This window comes from Lithobates pipiens, unplaced genomic scaffold, assembly GCF_037356315.1.
Source record: "Lithobates pipiens isolate NorthernLeopardFrog02 unplaced genomic scaffold, aLitPip1_a1.2 Scaffold_18, whole genome shotgun sequence".
NCBI classification, from domain to species: Eukaryota; Metazoa; Chordata; class Amphibia; order Anura; family Ranidae; genus Lithobates; species Lithobates pipiens.
The window spans coordinates 269,074,669-269,091,828 of record NW_027507758.1 but is presented as its reverse complement, the minus strand read 5'-3'; the positions used below and the strand labels follow the sequence as shown (position 1 = coordinate 269,091,828).

General features: G+C 42.2%; 2 protein-coding genes across 2 annotated transcripts in view; both read left to right on the top strand.

Annotated features, from left to right (window-relative positions):
- The window catches only part of LOC143986701 (nuclear receptor coactivator 7-like), a 140,986-nt gene extending 125,664 nt beyond the window's left edge, over positions 1 to 15,322 (top strand). Inside the window, exons 5-6 of the mRNA XM_077485108.1 lie at positions 8,157 to 8,264; positions 15,212 to 15,322. Of these exons, the coding sequence (XP_077341234.1) occupies positions 8,157 to 8,264; positions 15,212 to 15,322 (219 nt within the window). The remainder of the gene's footprint in view (positions 1 to 8,156; positions 8,265 to 15,211) is intronic.
- Positions 15,323 to 15,688: 366 nt separating this feature from the next.
- LOC143987850 (nuclear receptor coactivator 7-like) overlaps positions 15,689 to 17,160 on the top strand; it is a gene marked incomplete in the record, with an annotated part of 72,675 nt that continues 71,203 nt past the window's right edge. The window contains 1 exon segment of the mRNA XM_077486943.1: positions 15,689 to 15,811. Coding sequence (XP_077343069.1) covers positions 15,781 to 15,811 — 31 coding nt within the window.

The window sequence follows — 17,160 nt, the reverse complement described above, 5'->3', positions numbered from 1 at the left end:
AAACCTTAGGAGTTTCAATTTGTATGCAATCAGGCAGGCCCTTGCACTTCATGGTTTTGGTAAATCTGAAGACAAAAATCAGCAGGAAAACTGATGGTGTGTATGGGGCTTTATAGTTGCCCTGCGGACAGATTCTCCCACCTGAGCTGTGGATCTCTGCAGCTCCCCCAGAGTTGGCATGGGCCTCTTGGCTGCTTCTCTGATTAATGCTCTCCTTGTCCAGCTTGTCAGTTTTTAAGTGGACGTCCATGTCTTGGTAGGTTTGCATTCATGCCATACTCTTTCCATTTTCGGATGATGGATTGAACTGCTCTGTCAGATGTTCAAAGCTTGGGATGTTTTTTTTTTTTTTTTAAAACCTGCTTTAAACGTCTCCACAACTTTATCCCTGACCTGTCTGTTGGGTTCATTGGCCTTCATAATTCTATTTTGTTCACTAAGGTTCTCTAACAAACCTCTGAGGGCTTCACAGAACAGCTGTATTTATACTGAGATTAAATTATGCACAGGTGGACTATATTTACGAATTAGGTGATGTCTGAAGGCAATTGGTTCCACTAGATTTGAGTTAAGAGTATCAGAGTAAAGGGGGCTGAATACAATTGCACACCATGCTTTTCAGATGTTTATTAGTGAAAAAAATATTGAAAACCGTTTATCATTTTCGCTCCACTTTACAAGTATGTGTCACTTTGTGTTGGTATATCACAGGGATGTGCAATTAGCGGACCTCCAGCTGTTGTAAAACCACAAGTCTCATGAGGCATAGCAAAACTGACACCCACAAGCATGACACCCAGAGTCATGATGGGACTTGTAGTTTTGCAACAGCTGGAGGTCTGCTAATTGCAGATCCCTGGTCTATCACATCAAATACATTTGTTTTTGGTTGTAAAAGGACAAAATTTAGAAAATTTCAAGGGTTTTGAATACTTTTTTCAAGGCATTGTATGTGCCCTATGCATGTCTTTTAGCTAGGTCGTTTGGTTACAACCTGCATACACCTAATTCTGCTGTCGTGATTTTATTAAAAGGAAACTAAATATCGCCCCTCATTTACCGCCCCCCACCCAGCAGTTGATTTGCCTGGCAGCGTATTTTCCTTCGGCTGGTAACTAAGGGTTTAATATAATCTTTCTGTGCTAAATCTTAAAATCAGCAACAGCTTTCTAATCGGTAAAATCTAAAACGCTCTCTAAGCTCTTTATTAAAGAATGTGTTCAAATAAGACCAAAGCTGCTTCTGAATGTATCCTGATGTAAAAAAGGCTTAGCATTGTAATTGTGTACCTCCTATGGCAGTGTGAACCCAGCTATATGGAGCGGATCGCAGCAGGAGTCCAGTGCGTCCCTGTACACCGTTTCAGGCCAAAATTTAGTCCAAATTTTTTGACGCAACCAAACTATCCAGGAAACAATCTATAAACAGTAGGGACTGGCTGAATTTTGATCAGTGTGTGGCCATCACTGCTCGACAAAAATCCCTTGTTTGATCAACTGCCAAAGGAAAAATGCTATTGCTCTGGGCTGGAGCTGCTGATCTATGTATTCTGACAGCAGCAGATGTCACTGTCCACAATAAAATATCTCAGCAGGGGAGATTCCTCCAACTCGCTTGTGCGGATGTACGAATCTATTTTTTATTTTTTGTTTTTCATTTAGCTGGCTGAATGAAACAACATTTGTTGCAGGATAGAAATTCGCTCAATTCCCCCATCAATTCTGACAGTTTTGACAAAGTAACCCCTCCCGGTGGGGGGGCGGGCAAGCCGCTAGTGATAATCTCATGTAAAATCCAGCAGGCTGGTTGTACCCAAGTTGATCGATCAACAAATTTAGAGAAATTCCTTGGGGACCTCCCAGGTCACCAGAACTAGTGTCCTCATTAGAAGAAATGCCCTCTATTACTTTTCTGCAGACAACCAAAAATTTGGGAATTTCTTTTAATTTCTCCTTCAATGATAATATAGTAAACAGGACAAAAGGAGATTCACCTTCTCTATAACGGGGGCACTGACGGCAACAGATGTTCTAATCTCTCTCAACACCATCAAAAAGTTTTGCCTAGTTATGCTTACATTTTTTTTTCAAACTTTTTGAAAGATATACATTTGAAAAATTTGCTGAATTTTGTAAAAAAAAACTCATATTTTATGTATTGTACAGCATGGCTGAGTGTTGTGTATTTATTTATATATTGCCACATTTCAGGCTTCAGACCTAAAGATATAAAATTTTAATTTTTTGTGAAGAATCACCAACAAGTGGGACACAATTGTGGAACGAAATCTATTGGATATTTTAAACTTTTTTTAGCAAATAAAAAACTGAAAAGTGGTGCGTGCAAAATGATATCTTTTGTTATGGCAGCAGCTGTATGCTCTTCTTCGGGCAGCGGTCCGGTCTCTGTGGCGGATTCGCCACGAGAGGGCCCCCCCTCCGCCGCTTACCGGAGCCTTCGTGAGTGGTGGAGGCAATCAGGTCCTTCTGCTGGCTGGGTATGGAGACGAGTGAGGGGAAGATGGCCCCCACCCGTCTCCATACCATTGCAGCGCAGAAGCGACATCAAAACGTCACTTCCGCCCATACCTTTTAAAGGGACTTTATTTTTTTCTTATTGCATTTTAGTGTAAAATATGAGTGCTTTTTGACCCTAGATCTTAAGGGGGCCTGTCATGCTTTTATTTTATTTTTTTTGGTAAACGGCATCTCCCCATTCTGCCTAATGACAGGATACTGATCGTCTGCTCCCTGTCATTGGGAGCAGCGATCAGTGTCACGTCACACACAGCCCATCCTCCAGACAGTTAGAAGCACTCCCCTAGGACACACTTAACTCCCTCCCCGCCCCCCATGCCAATGGTCCAAAAATGTGTCAAAATTGTCCGATGTGTCAGCCATAATGTTGGAGTCACGATAAAAAAATCGCTGATCACCGCCATTACTAGTAAAAAAAATAATAATAATTATTAATAAAAATGCCATAAAACTATCCCCTATTTTGTAGACGCTATAACTTTTGCGCAAACCAATCAATATACGCTTATTGCGATTATTTATTTTTTTTATTCAAAAAATATGTAGAAGAATACATATCAGCCTAAACTGAGGAAAAAAATGTTTTTTTTTTTTTATATATATTTTTGGGGGATATAGCAAAAAGTAAAAAAATAATGCTTTTTTTTTTTTTTTTTTTTTAAATTGTCACCTATGCTTTTGTTTATAGCGCAAAAAATAAAAACCGCAGAGGTGATCAAGTACCACCAAAATAAAGCTCTATTTGCGGAAAAAAAAATTGTTTGGGAGCCACGTCGCACGACAGCGCAATTGTCAGTTACAACGACACAGTACCGAATCGCAACAAGTGCTCTAGTGCGGAAAGGGGTAAATCCTTCCGGGGCTGAAGTGGTTAAAGGTTAATTTTTCACATTTGTGGCTTTTTAAAACACAATTCGTGTCTGTGTATAGATGGTCAATGAGTTTGTTAGCTCTCCCATGGATGCACTAAGCAGGTTAGACGCTGAGCCATGCGGCGGTAGAAAAGAACAGTCAAAAGACCTGCGTAACAAGGTAATGAAACTTTACAAAGATTGAAAAGGATATAAAACAATATCCAAAGCTTTCAATATGGCAGTCAGTACTATTTAATTACTTATTAAGAAGTGGAAACTTAGGAGCTCTTTTGATACCAAGCCAAGGTCAGGTAGACCAAGAAATATTGCAGCCACAACTGGCGGCAGAATTGCTCAGGATACAAAGAAAAACCCCACAGGTAACCGCAGGAGAAATACAGGCTGCTCTCCAACAAGACAGTGCGGTTGTTTAAGGAGCACAATTCAACGATACTTGAACAAAAAAGAGCTGCATGGTTGAGCCTCCAGAAGGCAGCCTTTACTGTGCCAATGCCACAAAAAAGCCAATGAGGCATGTCAAGGTGGTGTTGGGCAAATTGTAATCAGGCTTTTTCCTGGAATTTGTACAGTAAAGGCTTCTTTCTGGCAACTTGACCATGCATCTCTTTTTTGTTCAAGCGTTATCGTATCGTGCTCCTTAAAAACAACCACACCATCTTTTTCCAGAGCAGCCTGTATTTCTCCTGAGGTTACCTGTGGGTTTTTCTTTGTATCCTGAACAGTTCCCTTGGCAGTTGTGGCTGAAATCTTTATTTCTCTACCTGGCCTTGGCTTGGTATCGAGATCCCCCACATTTTCCGCTTCTTATTAACCACTTAACAACTGCCCATTGCCGATTAACGGCTTCAGGGCGGTTGTTTAACTCTGAGAGGCCGTTAATTAACGGCCTCCCAGAATTCTGCTCTCGCGCGCCCCCTGGGGCGCGCACACGAGAGCATCCGTGACCGCTGGGTCCAGTGGACCCGGCGCATCACGAATCACGGTAAACGGCCGCTCATCGCGGCCGTTTACCACGTGATCGCTCCGTCAAATGACGGAGTGATCACTTGTAAACAAGCCGGCGTCATGTTATGACGCCGGTTCCTCCCTCCCCCTCTCTGTACCGATCGGTACAGCGGAGGGGGAAGAGATCGGTGTCAGCAGCGATGTGGGCTGCATCTGCAGTGCCCACATCGCTGCTCACCGAAAATTAACCCCTCGATTCCCTGCATTACTCTGCAATACCCTGCCATTACTCTGCATTACTCTGCAATACCCTGCCATTACTCTGCATTACTCTGCAATGCCCTGCAACACTCTGCAATGCCCTGCAACACTCTGCAATGCCCTGCAACGCCCTGCAACACCCGCCAATACCCTGCAACACTCTGCAATGCTCTGCAACACCCGCCAATACCCTGCAATGCTCTGCAACGCAGTACTCTGCAACGCCATACTCTGAGATACCCAGCCATAGTCGGTGATACCCAGCCATAGTCGGTGATACCCAGCCATAGTCGGTGATACCCAGCCATACTCTGAGATACCCAGCCATAGTCGGTGATACCCTGCAATACCCAGCCATAGACATCCCCCCCCCCCCCTCCCGCCGCCCTCCGCCCTCCAGGTGCTTCTACCGAATCGCTAATACGATCAAAGCCAGAATCTTTTTTTTTTTTCAGGCTTCCCAGCTTAGAGGTGAGATGCGGGGTCTTATTGACCCCACATCTCACTGTAAAGAGGACCTGTCATGCCATATTCCTATTACAAGGGATGTTTACATTCCTTGTAATAGGAATAAAAGTGATCAAAAAAATTATTTTTGGGGAAAAAAATGTCAAACTAAAATAAAGTAAAATGAACAATAAAAAAAAATGTTTTTTTTTCTTTTAAAGCGCCCCTGTCCCCATGTGCTCGCATGCAGAAGCGAACGCATACGTAAGTCCCGCCCACATATGAAAACGGTGTTCAAACCACACATGTGAGGTATCGCTGCGAACGTTAGAGCGAGAGCAATAATTCTAGCCCTAGACCTCCTCTGTAACTCAAAACATATAACCAGTAAAAAAAAATTAAATCGTCGCCTATGGGGATTTTTAAGTAGCGACGTTTGGCGCCATTCCACGAGCGTGTGCAATTTTGAAGAGTGACATATTAGGTATCTATTTACTCAGCGTAACTTCATCTTTCACATTATGCAAAAATTGGGCTAACTTTACTGTGTTTTTTTTTTTTTTTTTAAGCACAAAACTGTTTTTTTTCCAAAAAAAAGCATTCGAAAAATTACTGCGCAAATACCGTGCGAGATAAAAAGTTGCAAAGACCACCATTGTATTCTGCAGGGTGTTTGCTAAAAAAACATATATAATGTTTTGGGATTCTATGTAATTTTCTAGCAAATAAATGATGATTTTTACAAGTAGGAGAGAAATGTCAGAATTGTCCTGGGTGCTCCAGAACACCTGATGGCGCTCCCTGCATGTTGGGCCTCTGTATGTGGCCACACTGTGTAAAAGTCTCACACATGTGGTATCGCCATACTCGGGAGTAATAGCAGAATGTGTTTTGGGGTGTAATTTGTGGTATGCATATGCTGTGTGTGAGAAATAACCTGATAATATGACAATTTTGTGGAAAAAAAAAAAAAAAAGTAAAAAGAATCTTGATTTTGCAAAGAATTGTGGGAAAAAATGACAACTTCAAAAAACTCATCATGTCTCTTACTAAATACCTTGGAATGTCTTCTTTCCAAAAAGGGGTCATTTGGGGGGTATTTGTACTTTTCTGGCATGTTAGGGTCTCAAGAATTGAAATAGGCCGTCAGTACTTCAGGTGTGATCAATTTTCAGATATTGGCACCATAGCTTGTGGACTCTATAACTTTCACAAAGACCAAATAATATCCACCAATTTGTACTTATTTTTACCAAAGATATGTAGTGGTATAAATTTTGGCCAAAATTTATGAAGAAAAAATTACTAATCTGCTAAATTTTCTAACAGAAACAAAGAAAAATTCATTTTTTTACAGAATTTTCGGTATTTTTTCTTTTATAGCATAAAAAACCCAGCGGTGATTAAATACCACCAAAAGAAAGCTCTATTTGTGTGAAAAAAAGGACAAAAATTTCATATAGGTCCAGTGTTGCATGACTGAGTAATTGTCATTCAAAATGCGAGAGCACCGAAAGCTGAAAATTGGTCTGGTTATTAAGGGTGTTTAAGTGCCCAGTGGTCAAGTGGTTAAGTGATTGAACAGCACTGGCTGGCATATTCAAGGCTTTGGATATCTTTTTATATCCTTTTCCATCTTTGTAAAGTTTCATTACCTTTTTAAGCAGATCTTTTGACTGTTCTTTTCTACCTCCTCATGGCTCAGTGTCTATCCTGCTTAGTGCATCCATGTGAGAGCTAACAAACTCATTGACTATCTATTTATACACAGACACTAATTGTGACTTAACCACTTCCCGACCGCCTCGCACAGATATACTGCGGCAGAAGGGCACGTATAGGCAGATTAACGTAAAGTACGTTGCCCTTTAAGAAGCGGATTTCCGGCGCGCCCACCGGGGGCTCCGTGACCATGATCGGGAGTCCCGTGGACCCAACGTCCAGGGATAACAGCGATCATCTCATTGTGAGGAAGAACGGAGAGATGCTAATGTAAACAAGCATCTCCCCGTTCTGCCTAATGACACTGTCACTGATCAGCACTCCCTGTAATTGCGAGCGCTGATCAGTGACGTATCACACACAGCCCCTCCCCCCCCCCCCCCCACAGTTAGAAACACTCCCTAGGACACACTTAACCCCCACAGCGCCACCTAGTGGTTAACCCCTTCACTGCCAGTGACATTTTTACAGTAATCAATGCAATTTTTTTAGCATTGATCGCTGTATTAATGCCAATGGTCCCAAAAATGTGTCAAAATTGTCCAATGTGTCCGCCATAATGTTGCAGTCACGATAAAAATCGCTGCCATTACTAGTAAACAAAATGTAATAATAAAAATGCCATCAAACTATCCCCTATTTCGTAGACTCTATAACTTTTGCGCAAACCAATCAATAAACGCTTATTGCGATTTTTACCAAAAAAATGTAGACTAATACGTATTTTTCTACAAATTTAGGAAAACGTTTTTTGTATATTTTTGGGTGGTATTTATTATAGCAAAAAGTAAAAAAATATATATATATTTTTTTTTCAAAATTTGTTGCTATTTTTTGTTTTATAGCGCAAAAAATAAAAACTGCAGAGGTGATCAAATACCACCAAAACAAAGCTCTATTTATGGGAAAAAAGGACGTCAGTTTTGTTTGGAAGCCACATCGCACGACTGCGCAATTGTCAGTTAAAGCGATGCAGTGCCGAATCGCAAAAGTGCTCTGGTCAGGAAGGGGGTCAGTTCTTCCGGGGCTGAAGTGGTTAAAAAGCCACAGTTGTGAAAAATTAACCTTTCATTGCCATTTTCTGTGACTGTACCAAGGTCAAACAATGATCAGTCATTTGGATAGTTTTTGTTGTCATTAAGATTTAAAAATGACTAAAAAGTGTAAATACAGTTGATTGATAATAAATGGCTTCAGCCAAACGCTAACCATGAGTAAAAGAAACGTTTTTGTGTTCATACATATTCTCTGAAAAATGGCCAAGAAATCATAAATTCTGTCAGGGTATGTAAACTTATGAGCACAACTGTATGTGTATATGTAATTTATAATTTTTTTTTCATATCAAAATGTATTTATTTTCTTCTAGGCGACAAGTAAAGATACCCTAAACAGCATTGCACTGGCATATAACATCACTCCCAATAAGCTCGTGGAAATTAACAAGCTATTCAGTCACATGATTTTGCCAGGACAGGTAAACCGTTCAATTCTTGCTACAGTTGCACTGTTTGTATTCATATGGGCAGAATACAGTAATAGTAGCAAATGTAAAGTCTGCTGTTTTTTTATGTATCATTTGAATGTCCAGTAAATCCAACTGATTTAAACATTTTACATTCTCTGTCCATATTCTTTACCAGGCAGTAGTAGTCAGTGACATGTTGGTTCCAAGTCATGCCCTGCACAGCTGCCTTAAATTCTGTCTGCTCTAGTCTTCATAAAATCCCCTAATTGCTGACTACACAAGGCCATATTCAGTCCTACAATTGCCAAATCGGTTAATAATCAATTAGGCCAAGGAAGAACAGAATATCGGAAAAAAAAAAAAAATGTTGGTGAGACAGCGGGAGTAGAACAGAGAGCTGGAGGTGAAAAATGGGGGACTTCAAATGGCAGCGCTGATCAGATTGTGGGAGGGAGCATGGAGCTCAAACATCTGGCTTGATAACGGGGTGAGATCTAATGATGAGTCTGGGTAAGGCAACAGTGTGATGGGGAGGGGGGCAGAAAGCCGGAGCATTGTGTGTGTGTGTGTGTGTGTGTGTGTGTGTGTGTGTATATAGGGCAGCAGTGTGATCCAGGGGAAGGGGGGCATTGAGCTGGAGTTTTTGTGTATAAGGAACGTAAAATTCATGTTGGTTCATGGGAGTGGTCCGTGAAGTTCAAAAGGTTGAAGAGCACTGTTCTAGAACATTCAAGAAATCACACCAAACCACTGCTGCTAAAGCAGTCCTTCTCAACCAGGGTTCCATGGAACACTTGGGTTTCTCCAGAGGTTGCTAGGAGGTTCCTTAAGCGGTGGCTGATTGACCTTCCATTTGATGGTTTCTACGTAGTCCCATGGTTATTGCCCGTTGGCAAAGCCAACAGAATGACACCGATCGTCTTTTTAGATGTCTGTAATAATGGCATTCTGACCAACACTGTATAGGCTGCATCCTTCCTACAGACCACCAGTGTAAGGGGTTTTCTCCAATCATTTTCCAGGGCAGCATCCAAGAGAGTCTCCTCAACAGGAAACGCAATAGTCCACCATTATAAATTTGTTAGTCTTACCTGTGTGCCTCACTTGTTTTGTGTTTCCTCTGGACCCACAGGAGCTGCAAACATTTATTATTTTTCCCAGTCTCTGTTCTTTCTGCAGGGGACTGCCTGACCAGCTTCCCATTCAACCCAGTGGGCCTTGGGAGGGTGAGCAGGGGCAGCAACCTGAGCCTGGGGCTCTGCTTGAAGTTTCGCCACTACAGAGGGGTATGCAACTCCAAGCTGCATCATGTGCCGCTTGCACTTTCCCTCAGATGCCACTGCTACACTGGTGGAGGGCTGTATTCCACAGAGATCTTCCCACAGCGCACAGTATTCCGCCCGCTGCATCTTGCAGCTCCCCCGGGAACCCGTGTATGTTGCCCAGGGAGGTGTACCAAGATGGCACCTAGATGCTGGAAACATTATTTATGGTCACGTGGTTCCAGACTGTGGCCATCTTGGTGAAGGCTGGAAGCTTTCTGGGCAAACACTGGAGTGGGTCACTTCTGGGCGGTGGAGCGAGTAGGAAAAAAAAAGAAAATGACAAAAATGCTCAAAGGTCTCCCTCCCTAATGGAATGCCAGGAAGGAGGACGCCGGCATCAAGTGGCTTGTCCACCAACCTGTACAGGGTTAGCTGGGTGTATGGCCGGAGCTGATACAGGTAGCAGTTAAAAAGGACCCTCTAAGCAGGGGATCCCAGTGGCTGACCATGTCGGACGCTTCTTCACCCTGCCCTGCAGATCCTGCATTCCATTCCAAGGTAAGCCAGAGCACTCTGGAGTCACCTCTCTACAAACTTTATACTTTGGTTCATCTGTAAACCGCCTACCTCACCAAGGTCCTTTGTGCTTAATTGTGGGCAAAGACCGCAGAGGAAAGAAGGGATAAGACCAACAGCAAGGCATGCGCCTCTTGCAGTCACCGGTTTCCCCTGATTGGAAAAAGCCATTATGCCAAAAATGCATAAGCCAAATGGTGGCTAAGGAGTCGCAAGGCTTCCTCAAAGACGTGTTCCATTCCTTTATTTCTTTTTTTAAAGAGCACTATTGGGCCACTACACTCAGTAATTGAAAAACTAGAGGTGCTAGCAATCTACAGCCAATCCAGTACTTTATCTACCAGTAGGACATGTATCCCCTAGGGTAGCGGTGAAGAGGTGGATCAGCAAAAACAGGAGGTCAATTCAGATGAGTCCGAGGATGGCTTATGCCCTGACTCTGAGGAGGATGATCCAGCATCCGAGGGCACCCTATTCCCCTCAGAAGATACGGATAATCTTTTGCAGGCTATAGCTGAAACACTGGGTATCAAAGGGCTTTCCCTGCATGACAAAATGTACAAAGGGCTGCAGCCCAGGAAACCCAGAACGTTTCCGGTGCGTTTAAACTCTTAAAAACATAGTTAAAAGGGAATGGGAAGGGTAAAAAAAGATGCTCTTCATACCAGCTGTGGTCAAACGCAGGTATCCATTTGCAGAGGAAGACTCCAAGACTTGTGCGAAGTGCCCCAAAGTGGATGCTTCCCTCTCAAGAGTCGCAAACAAATTTGACTTGGCCTTTGACGATGCAGGTACCTTTTAAACAATCCCATTGATAAGAAAATTGAGGTGCTATTGAAAAGGGCCTGGGAAGCTTGGGCAGCAAATTTGAATCCAGCGATGGCTTCCACCTGCACAGCCCCCACCCTAGTAATCTGGCTGACACAACTGCAAGAATTACTGGAAGGAGACACCCCAAGGGAAAGGGTAGTGAGGACCCTTCCCACACTAACTAGAGCAACAGCTTTTCTAGGAGAAGCCTCGGCCGAAACAGTAAGAATATCTTCAAGGGCTACAGCCTTGGTGAATTCAGCCAGAAGAGCCCTGTGGCTGAAGTAATGGTAAAGGGACATCGACTCCAAAAACAGCTTGTGCGGAATCCCATTTACAGGAGATTTGCTTTACAGGCCTGTTCTAGAAACTGTCCTGGACAGGACCGCAGCGAAGAAAGGGTTCCCCCAGGCTAAAAAGAAGCAGGGGGAAGCACCCTTTCGTCAATCCAGAAAATTCAACAAGGCGGGAGCAAGAAAGTGCAGGGGACAGCAAAACAAGAAAGGTAAGGGAGACTTTATTCTCAAGCCCCCCAACGCAGACTGCCAGCCTTTGCCCACCAGTGGAGGGAAGCTACTAGAAACAAATTTGTCTGCTGCACCATAGCGGAGGGCTACGCAATGGTTTCCCACCCGCCCCCCAAACCAAGTACCTAGAAACCAAACTTCCAAGGAATAAAGACCGGGAAAGGCTTTTCTAGAGTTTCTGGAAACCCTGTTGACTCGGAAAGTGATTTGTCAAGTCCCACAAGAAGCAGAGAAAACGGGGCTCTACTTGTATATATTCACAAGGAAGAAACCATCAGGCAAGCTAAGGCTCATACTGAACCTCAATCTGCTCAACAGAAGGATAAGATACAAGAGATTCAGGATGGAGTCCATCTATTTAGTCAGGAATATCCTACCAGCAACGGTATTCATGGCCACAATAGACTTGCAAGACGCATACCTACATGTGCCCATTAAGAAAAGTTATCAAAGATTCCTAAGGTTTGCGATCCAGGGACCGGCGTCTACCCTACATCTGCAATACATATCTTTACCTTTCGGCATCTCTTCTGCACCCAGGATCTTTTCGAAGATTAATGGCAGAAGCTCTAAAGCCCCATACACACTATCAGATTATCTGCTGAATTTTTCCTTCAGATTTACCAAAACCATATAATATGAGGACAAACCTTAGGAGTTTCAATGTGTATGCAATCAGGCAGGCCCTTCTACTACATGGTTTTGGTAAATCTGAAGGAAAAACTCAGCAGATAATCTGATAGTGTGTATGGGGCTTTAAGGGCCCAAGACAGCAAGGCATAGGTGTGATGCCATACCTAGACGATCTACTGTTCTTTTGCGGTTTCAGCGGAAATCCTAGAAAACAATCTTGGCACAAGCATGTCCTATCTACAAAACCTGGGGTGAATAGTAAATACAGAACAATCGCAGCTGACCCCAAGCCAGAGAGTAGTATACTATACAGGGCAGAGACATCAGGATTCAGTCCAGACAACGTCACGACGGTGGCGTACCTGAACAGGCAAGGAGGGACAAAATCCCAACGATAAATGAGCCTGACGGAAACTATTCTGTCATGGGCTGAGATAAATATCAGATCGATCTCGGGCATCCACCTGAAAGGGACAGACAATACACTGCCAGATTTTCTAAGTTGACAGACCATAAAACAGATGGTGGTCACTAAACCAAGCAACCTTCTTGTGGATCACGCAAACATGGGGGATGCCTGAGGTAAATCTGTTTTTGCCTCCAAAGGCAAACGTGAAACTGCCAAAGTTCTTCTCGCTGGATCCCATAGATGGTAGACCTGTGCAAAACAGAATTTTTTTTTGTTTCAGTTTCGTTTTAGTTTTCATTCTGTTCGTTATGATGTTATTTCGTTTTTGGATATTCGTTATACTGAATCGTTTTGTATGTATATTGATGTTTATGTATATGTGTGTGTGTGTGTGTGTGTGTGTGTGTAATATATATATATATATATATATATATATATATATATATATATATATATATATATATATATAAAATGTTTAATTTTTTAATTTTTTTTCGTGATAACGATTCGTAGTTTGAAAAGTTGTTACAACACCCTTCTACCTCAGTTCTCAGGAATGCTCTTTGCCAGTAATCCAACCTCCAGCACAAAATTAATCAGGACGGCTTCAAAGTCTGACTCTGAAGCTGCCCCGTACAGCGTGACTTTGACACGGCATGCAAAACAACTTCTGCATGCAAGTCAATGCAAGCTGCTCCTAAGTCACCCCAAAGTAGTAAAGGAATCCTTTTTTTTTCCAAGTTGGAGCGTCTTGAGTCGCTCCTATTAGAACAGTTCCATTAAAATGCATGGATCTTGACTTGTCAGGCGGCTCAGCACTAAGATTTGATCTTTTTTTTTCATTAGACCTTTTAACAAATGAACGAATGTTGAATTAATTTTGTTATTTTTCAATGCCTGCTTTCCCTTATTGACTCCTGCATAGAGGAATAATGAGGTGGTTCTTCGCCAGTCCTCTGTTCTCTCTCGAGATAAGTGTTTTTCTTACATCTAGCTTGTTGTACGTGTCTCTTTTCTTGCTATCCATTGATTTTGGAAGGGATGGGATAACCACATTCTGCGTCTTGTGGAAGGTTCAAGAGACTTGTTAGAAAAGCTGGGTCTGGCAAGAAGACCATTTTGTCCGTCTGGATCAGGCAGTATGGTTCCATTATGAACCATTCCACTCACTCTTCTGGCCGATACTCTAAAAACCACGCTCTTAGTGGCCCTAGTAATATTCTTATCTGAGCTCTCCTCCAGTGGTTCGAAATGGGTAGAGAGAAATCCTCTGAGCACTGTGGAGAGGTCCCATGTCAGAGTTGTGCCGACATTCGTGGGTCTGACTCTATTTAACGAGATCAGGAATCTCTTTATGAGCCGGGTCCTCTGCTAATCTGGTGTCCAGAAAAGAGGAGAGTGCTGCCACTTGTAACTTTGGTGTGCTCTGAGAGATGTTCTTGTCTGCTCTCTCCTGCAGGAAATCCAGAATCACCGGGATGATTTCTCTTTTGAAATCCTGTTTGTTCCCATACCAGGAGACAAACTTTCTTCTTACTTTCTCATGAATGGCTCTAGTTATGGGTTTTCAGCTGGCTAGAATGGTGTCCATCACTCTATCCGACAGCCTTTTCTTTTTCAGCCTCACTCTCTCAGTAACCAAGCCGAACGCTTCAAGAATTTGTGATTCGGGTGGTTGACTTGCCCTTGTGATAGGAGGTCCGGTAGGTCTGGCAGTATCAGGTGTGGCTGGGGACAGATTCTTCAACATTACTGAACCAAGCTCTCAGAGCGAGTATCACCGCTACCTTTTCTTCCCTGATTTTATTGGAATACTTTCGGTATTGGAGCAGTCTGTGGAAATGCATAACACAACTGGCAAGTACAGTTTTAACTTAACATGTCCACTCCGATGTTGCCATCTGTTAGACGTGTGCAATTTGTTTCGTAATGAATCAAAATTCATCCGACATTCGGCTGAATGTCCGAAGAAAAAAATAACAAATTTCAACTAATACAAAAGAAGTTATAGTGAAAACATAAGCAGATGGATAAAACTTGCCACACTGATGGCCTATGAGGAGCAAAACCTTGCATAACCAACCCCCCCCCCCCCCCCCCCCAAGCAGGGTCAATGGTCCATGCCCACTCGACCAGAGCCTGGGCAACCTTGTTGCAGAGAAAGCAAGGGTAACACTGGAGAAGATCAGCAACATGGTCGAGCTTCAGTACCTTTGCAAAGGCACTATCTTATCGACCAGCTGTCTAGTCAAGACCAGACATTTTGGCTTACTGAGAGTTCCTTCGGTGCTTTAATAATACTGAGGCACGCAGGTAAGACTAACACATTTTTAATGGTGGACTATTGGGTTTCCTGTTGCAGGAAGGAGGAGCCTATCTCTCAGATGCTGCCCTGGAAGACTTCTTAGAAAAAAAAAAGAGTTAACAGGTACCCAATTCTGTTTTCTTTTCCCATTGACCCTGATATATTGGTTTTAGTATGGTTAACAAAGGCTGTACTAAAGATTCACAAATGTTGTTTTTTCCAGTGGACTCCAATTAGAACAATATTTGAATCTTGGGTAAAAGGTGTGTGAAACCTAGAATTCCCTAGGTTGTACATAATAATGCTATTGTGCCTCTGTGTTTGTTTTTTTTTTTTTTTCCCGTTCATAAAAGGAACAACTTTTAATCCTCTTTGTGTCTGAAAGGAGTAGTAGTAGGAGTAGTAAGTACTAATCTACTGTTTTCTTCCAGGTGCTGTATGTACCATTCCGTGAACCTCCTTCCAGTGTAAAAGAAAACAATTTTGGTGTTCTCATTTCTCCTGGGTCCTCAGATGCAGAGTATGATAAATCTGGTGAGTAATGGAATTTCCACATGAAATGCTCCACTTAAATGATGAAAAGGTTTCGACCATAGTACGGATAGTACTCAGTTGCGATGCAATGTAATCATGGGCACGTTTGATTTGATAAGGTTCGTTTATGCCCAAGTATTTAGAATGGTTTATCAGTCAGGCTGGTGTTGCATCAGCTTGCCTGTACGTGGATCTAAATTCCTGCTGAACTGCCCATGTATAGCTGGCTTTAAACTAGGCATAAAAAATACCTGTTCTAGTGCATGTGCATGATACTGCAGAAATAACTCAAATGATGCGCTCCCTGAAAGTACACTATAACTTTCCTTTTATTATTTTTATGACACCTCCTTTATTTTTATTTTCAAGGATGCAGACATGGCAAGAAAAGCCTCAAAACCTATAGAAAGAGTCTTCTCTTCAACCTCAGAAGAAGAGGAGGCCTCAGAAGTAAGGTTTCCTGAAAATGAATTGTAGATACATCACAGATGGAAAGGAAGAAGAAATGAGAGACATTTCTACATGTCTTTAGAGGAGGTGGTCGCCTTAGATTTCCTCTTCCTTCTTCTTTTTTATTTTCATCTGGGACTTCTGCACTTCCCTGTCCTAGCGTGATAACACTCGCTCACCATACTGTGTTTTTTTTTTTTTTTTATTTAATTTTTTTTATGGGTGAGCAACATTTTCACCTAGGGCAGGAAGTGCTAGGACTACAGAACACCTCCCCCAATCCTCTTCTCCATACCATAGGAGAAGGTAACACAACCAAGACTTTACCATGATTTCTAGAAGGATCAACAGCTGCTATTGTACACTTATTGGTCTTTAAAAAGGGAGCAAATACGAAGGCGAATGTTAGGGTTTATGTACACTTTAACATGTATTCTATACAAAATTGTATTCTATATATGTATAATGTTTATCCTAGTTTTTAAAGTGGATTATATCTAAAAGTTTTTATGTAACTATAGCTTGTCTTTACTTCTGTTAGAAGGCAGACAAAGCTGTCGTTTACTGCAGTATATTCTAAGTTATTCTGAAACAATATATAACAGGAGTGAACAGAGGGAGCTCAACTGCTAATTCATTGCTGGAAAAGGGGCAGGAGAAGCTGAGCTGACTTAGGCAGACTTCAGTATTTCTGCTGCAAATTTTGTGAGGAACTGCTCCACAGTGCCTGCAGCTACTGAGATTAACAATGCTGCTATACAAAACGTGCCCTTGTGCTCCTTCAACAAGGGTAGGGGCACTCTAATACAGGAAATGTGTAACTGGCCAGATCACCACATGAAAACAGAGGAGGAAAAAAAAAGAAAACAAATGCAGCACTACATCTAATTAAAGACTGGTTTGAACTTTATCGTCAAGTGAGGATATGGGATCGTTGTGCCCATGATTGCATACCAAAAATGCCTGCTTGCTAGTGGTGTCTGGAGATTGTTTGAAGTTCGATTTGCCCATCCATTCTTGCAACTTCCAGAGGAAAATACAATGGCTGGGTATTGGCCCAAGCATCAAGCATGAGCAGCAGGTAAGCCATGCACTCTATATGGTGGTGGATTCACAATTGTCAGTCAAAACTATTACCACAGTCACAGGATCTCAACACTGCGTGTTCTGGTCACTTTTTTTTGCATATTGTTTATCTTTTGTTTCTTCTTCTTCTTCTTCTTCTTCTTCTTCTTCTTTTCTTCTTCTTCTTCTTCTTCTTCTTCTTCTTCTTCTTCTTCTTCTTCTTCTTCTTCTTCTCTCTTCTCTTCTTCTTCTTCTTCTTCTTCTTCTTCTTCTCTTCTCTTCTTCTTCTTCTTCTTCATCTTCTTCTTCTTTCTTCTTCCTTCTTCTTCTT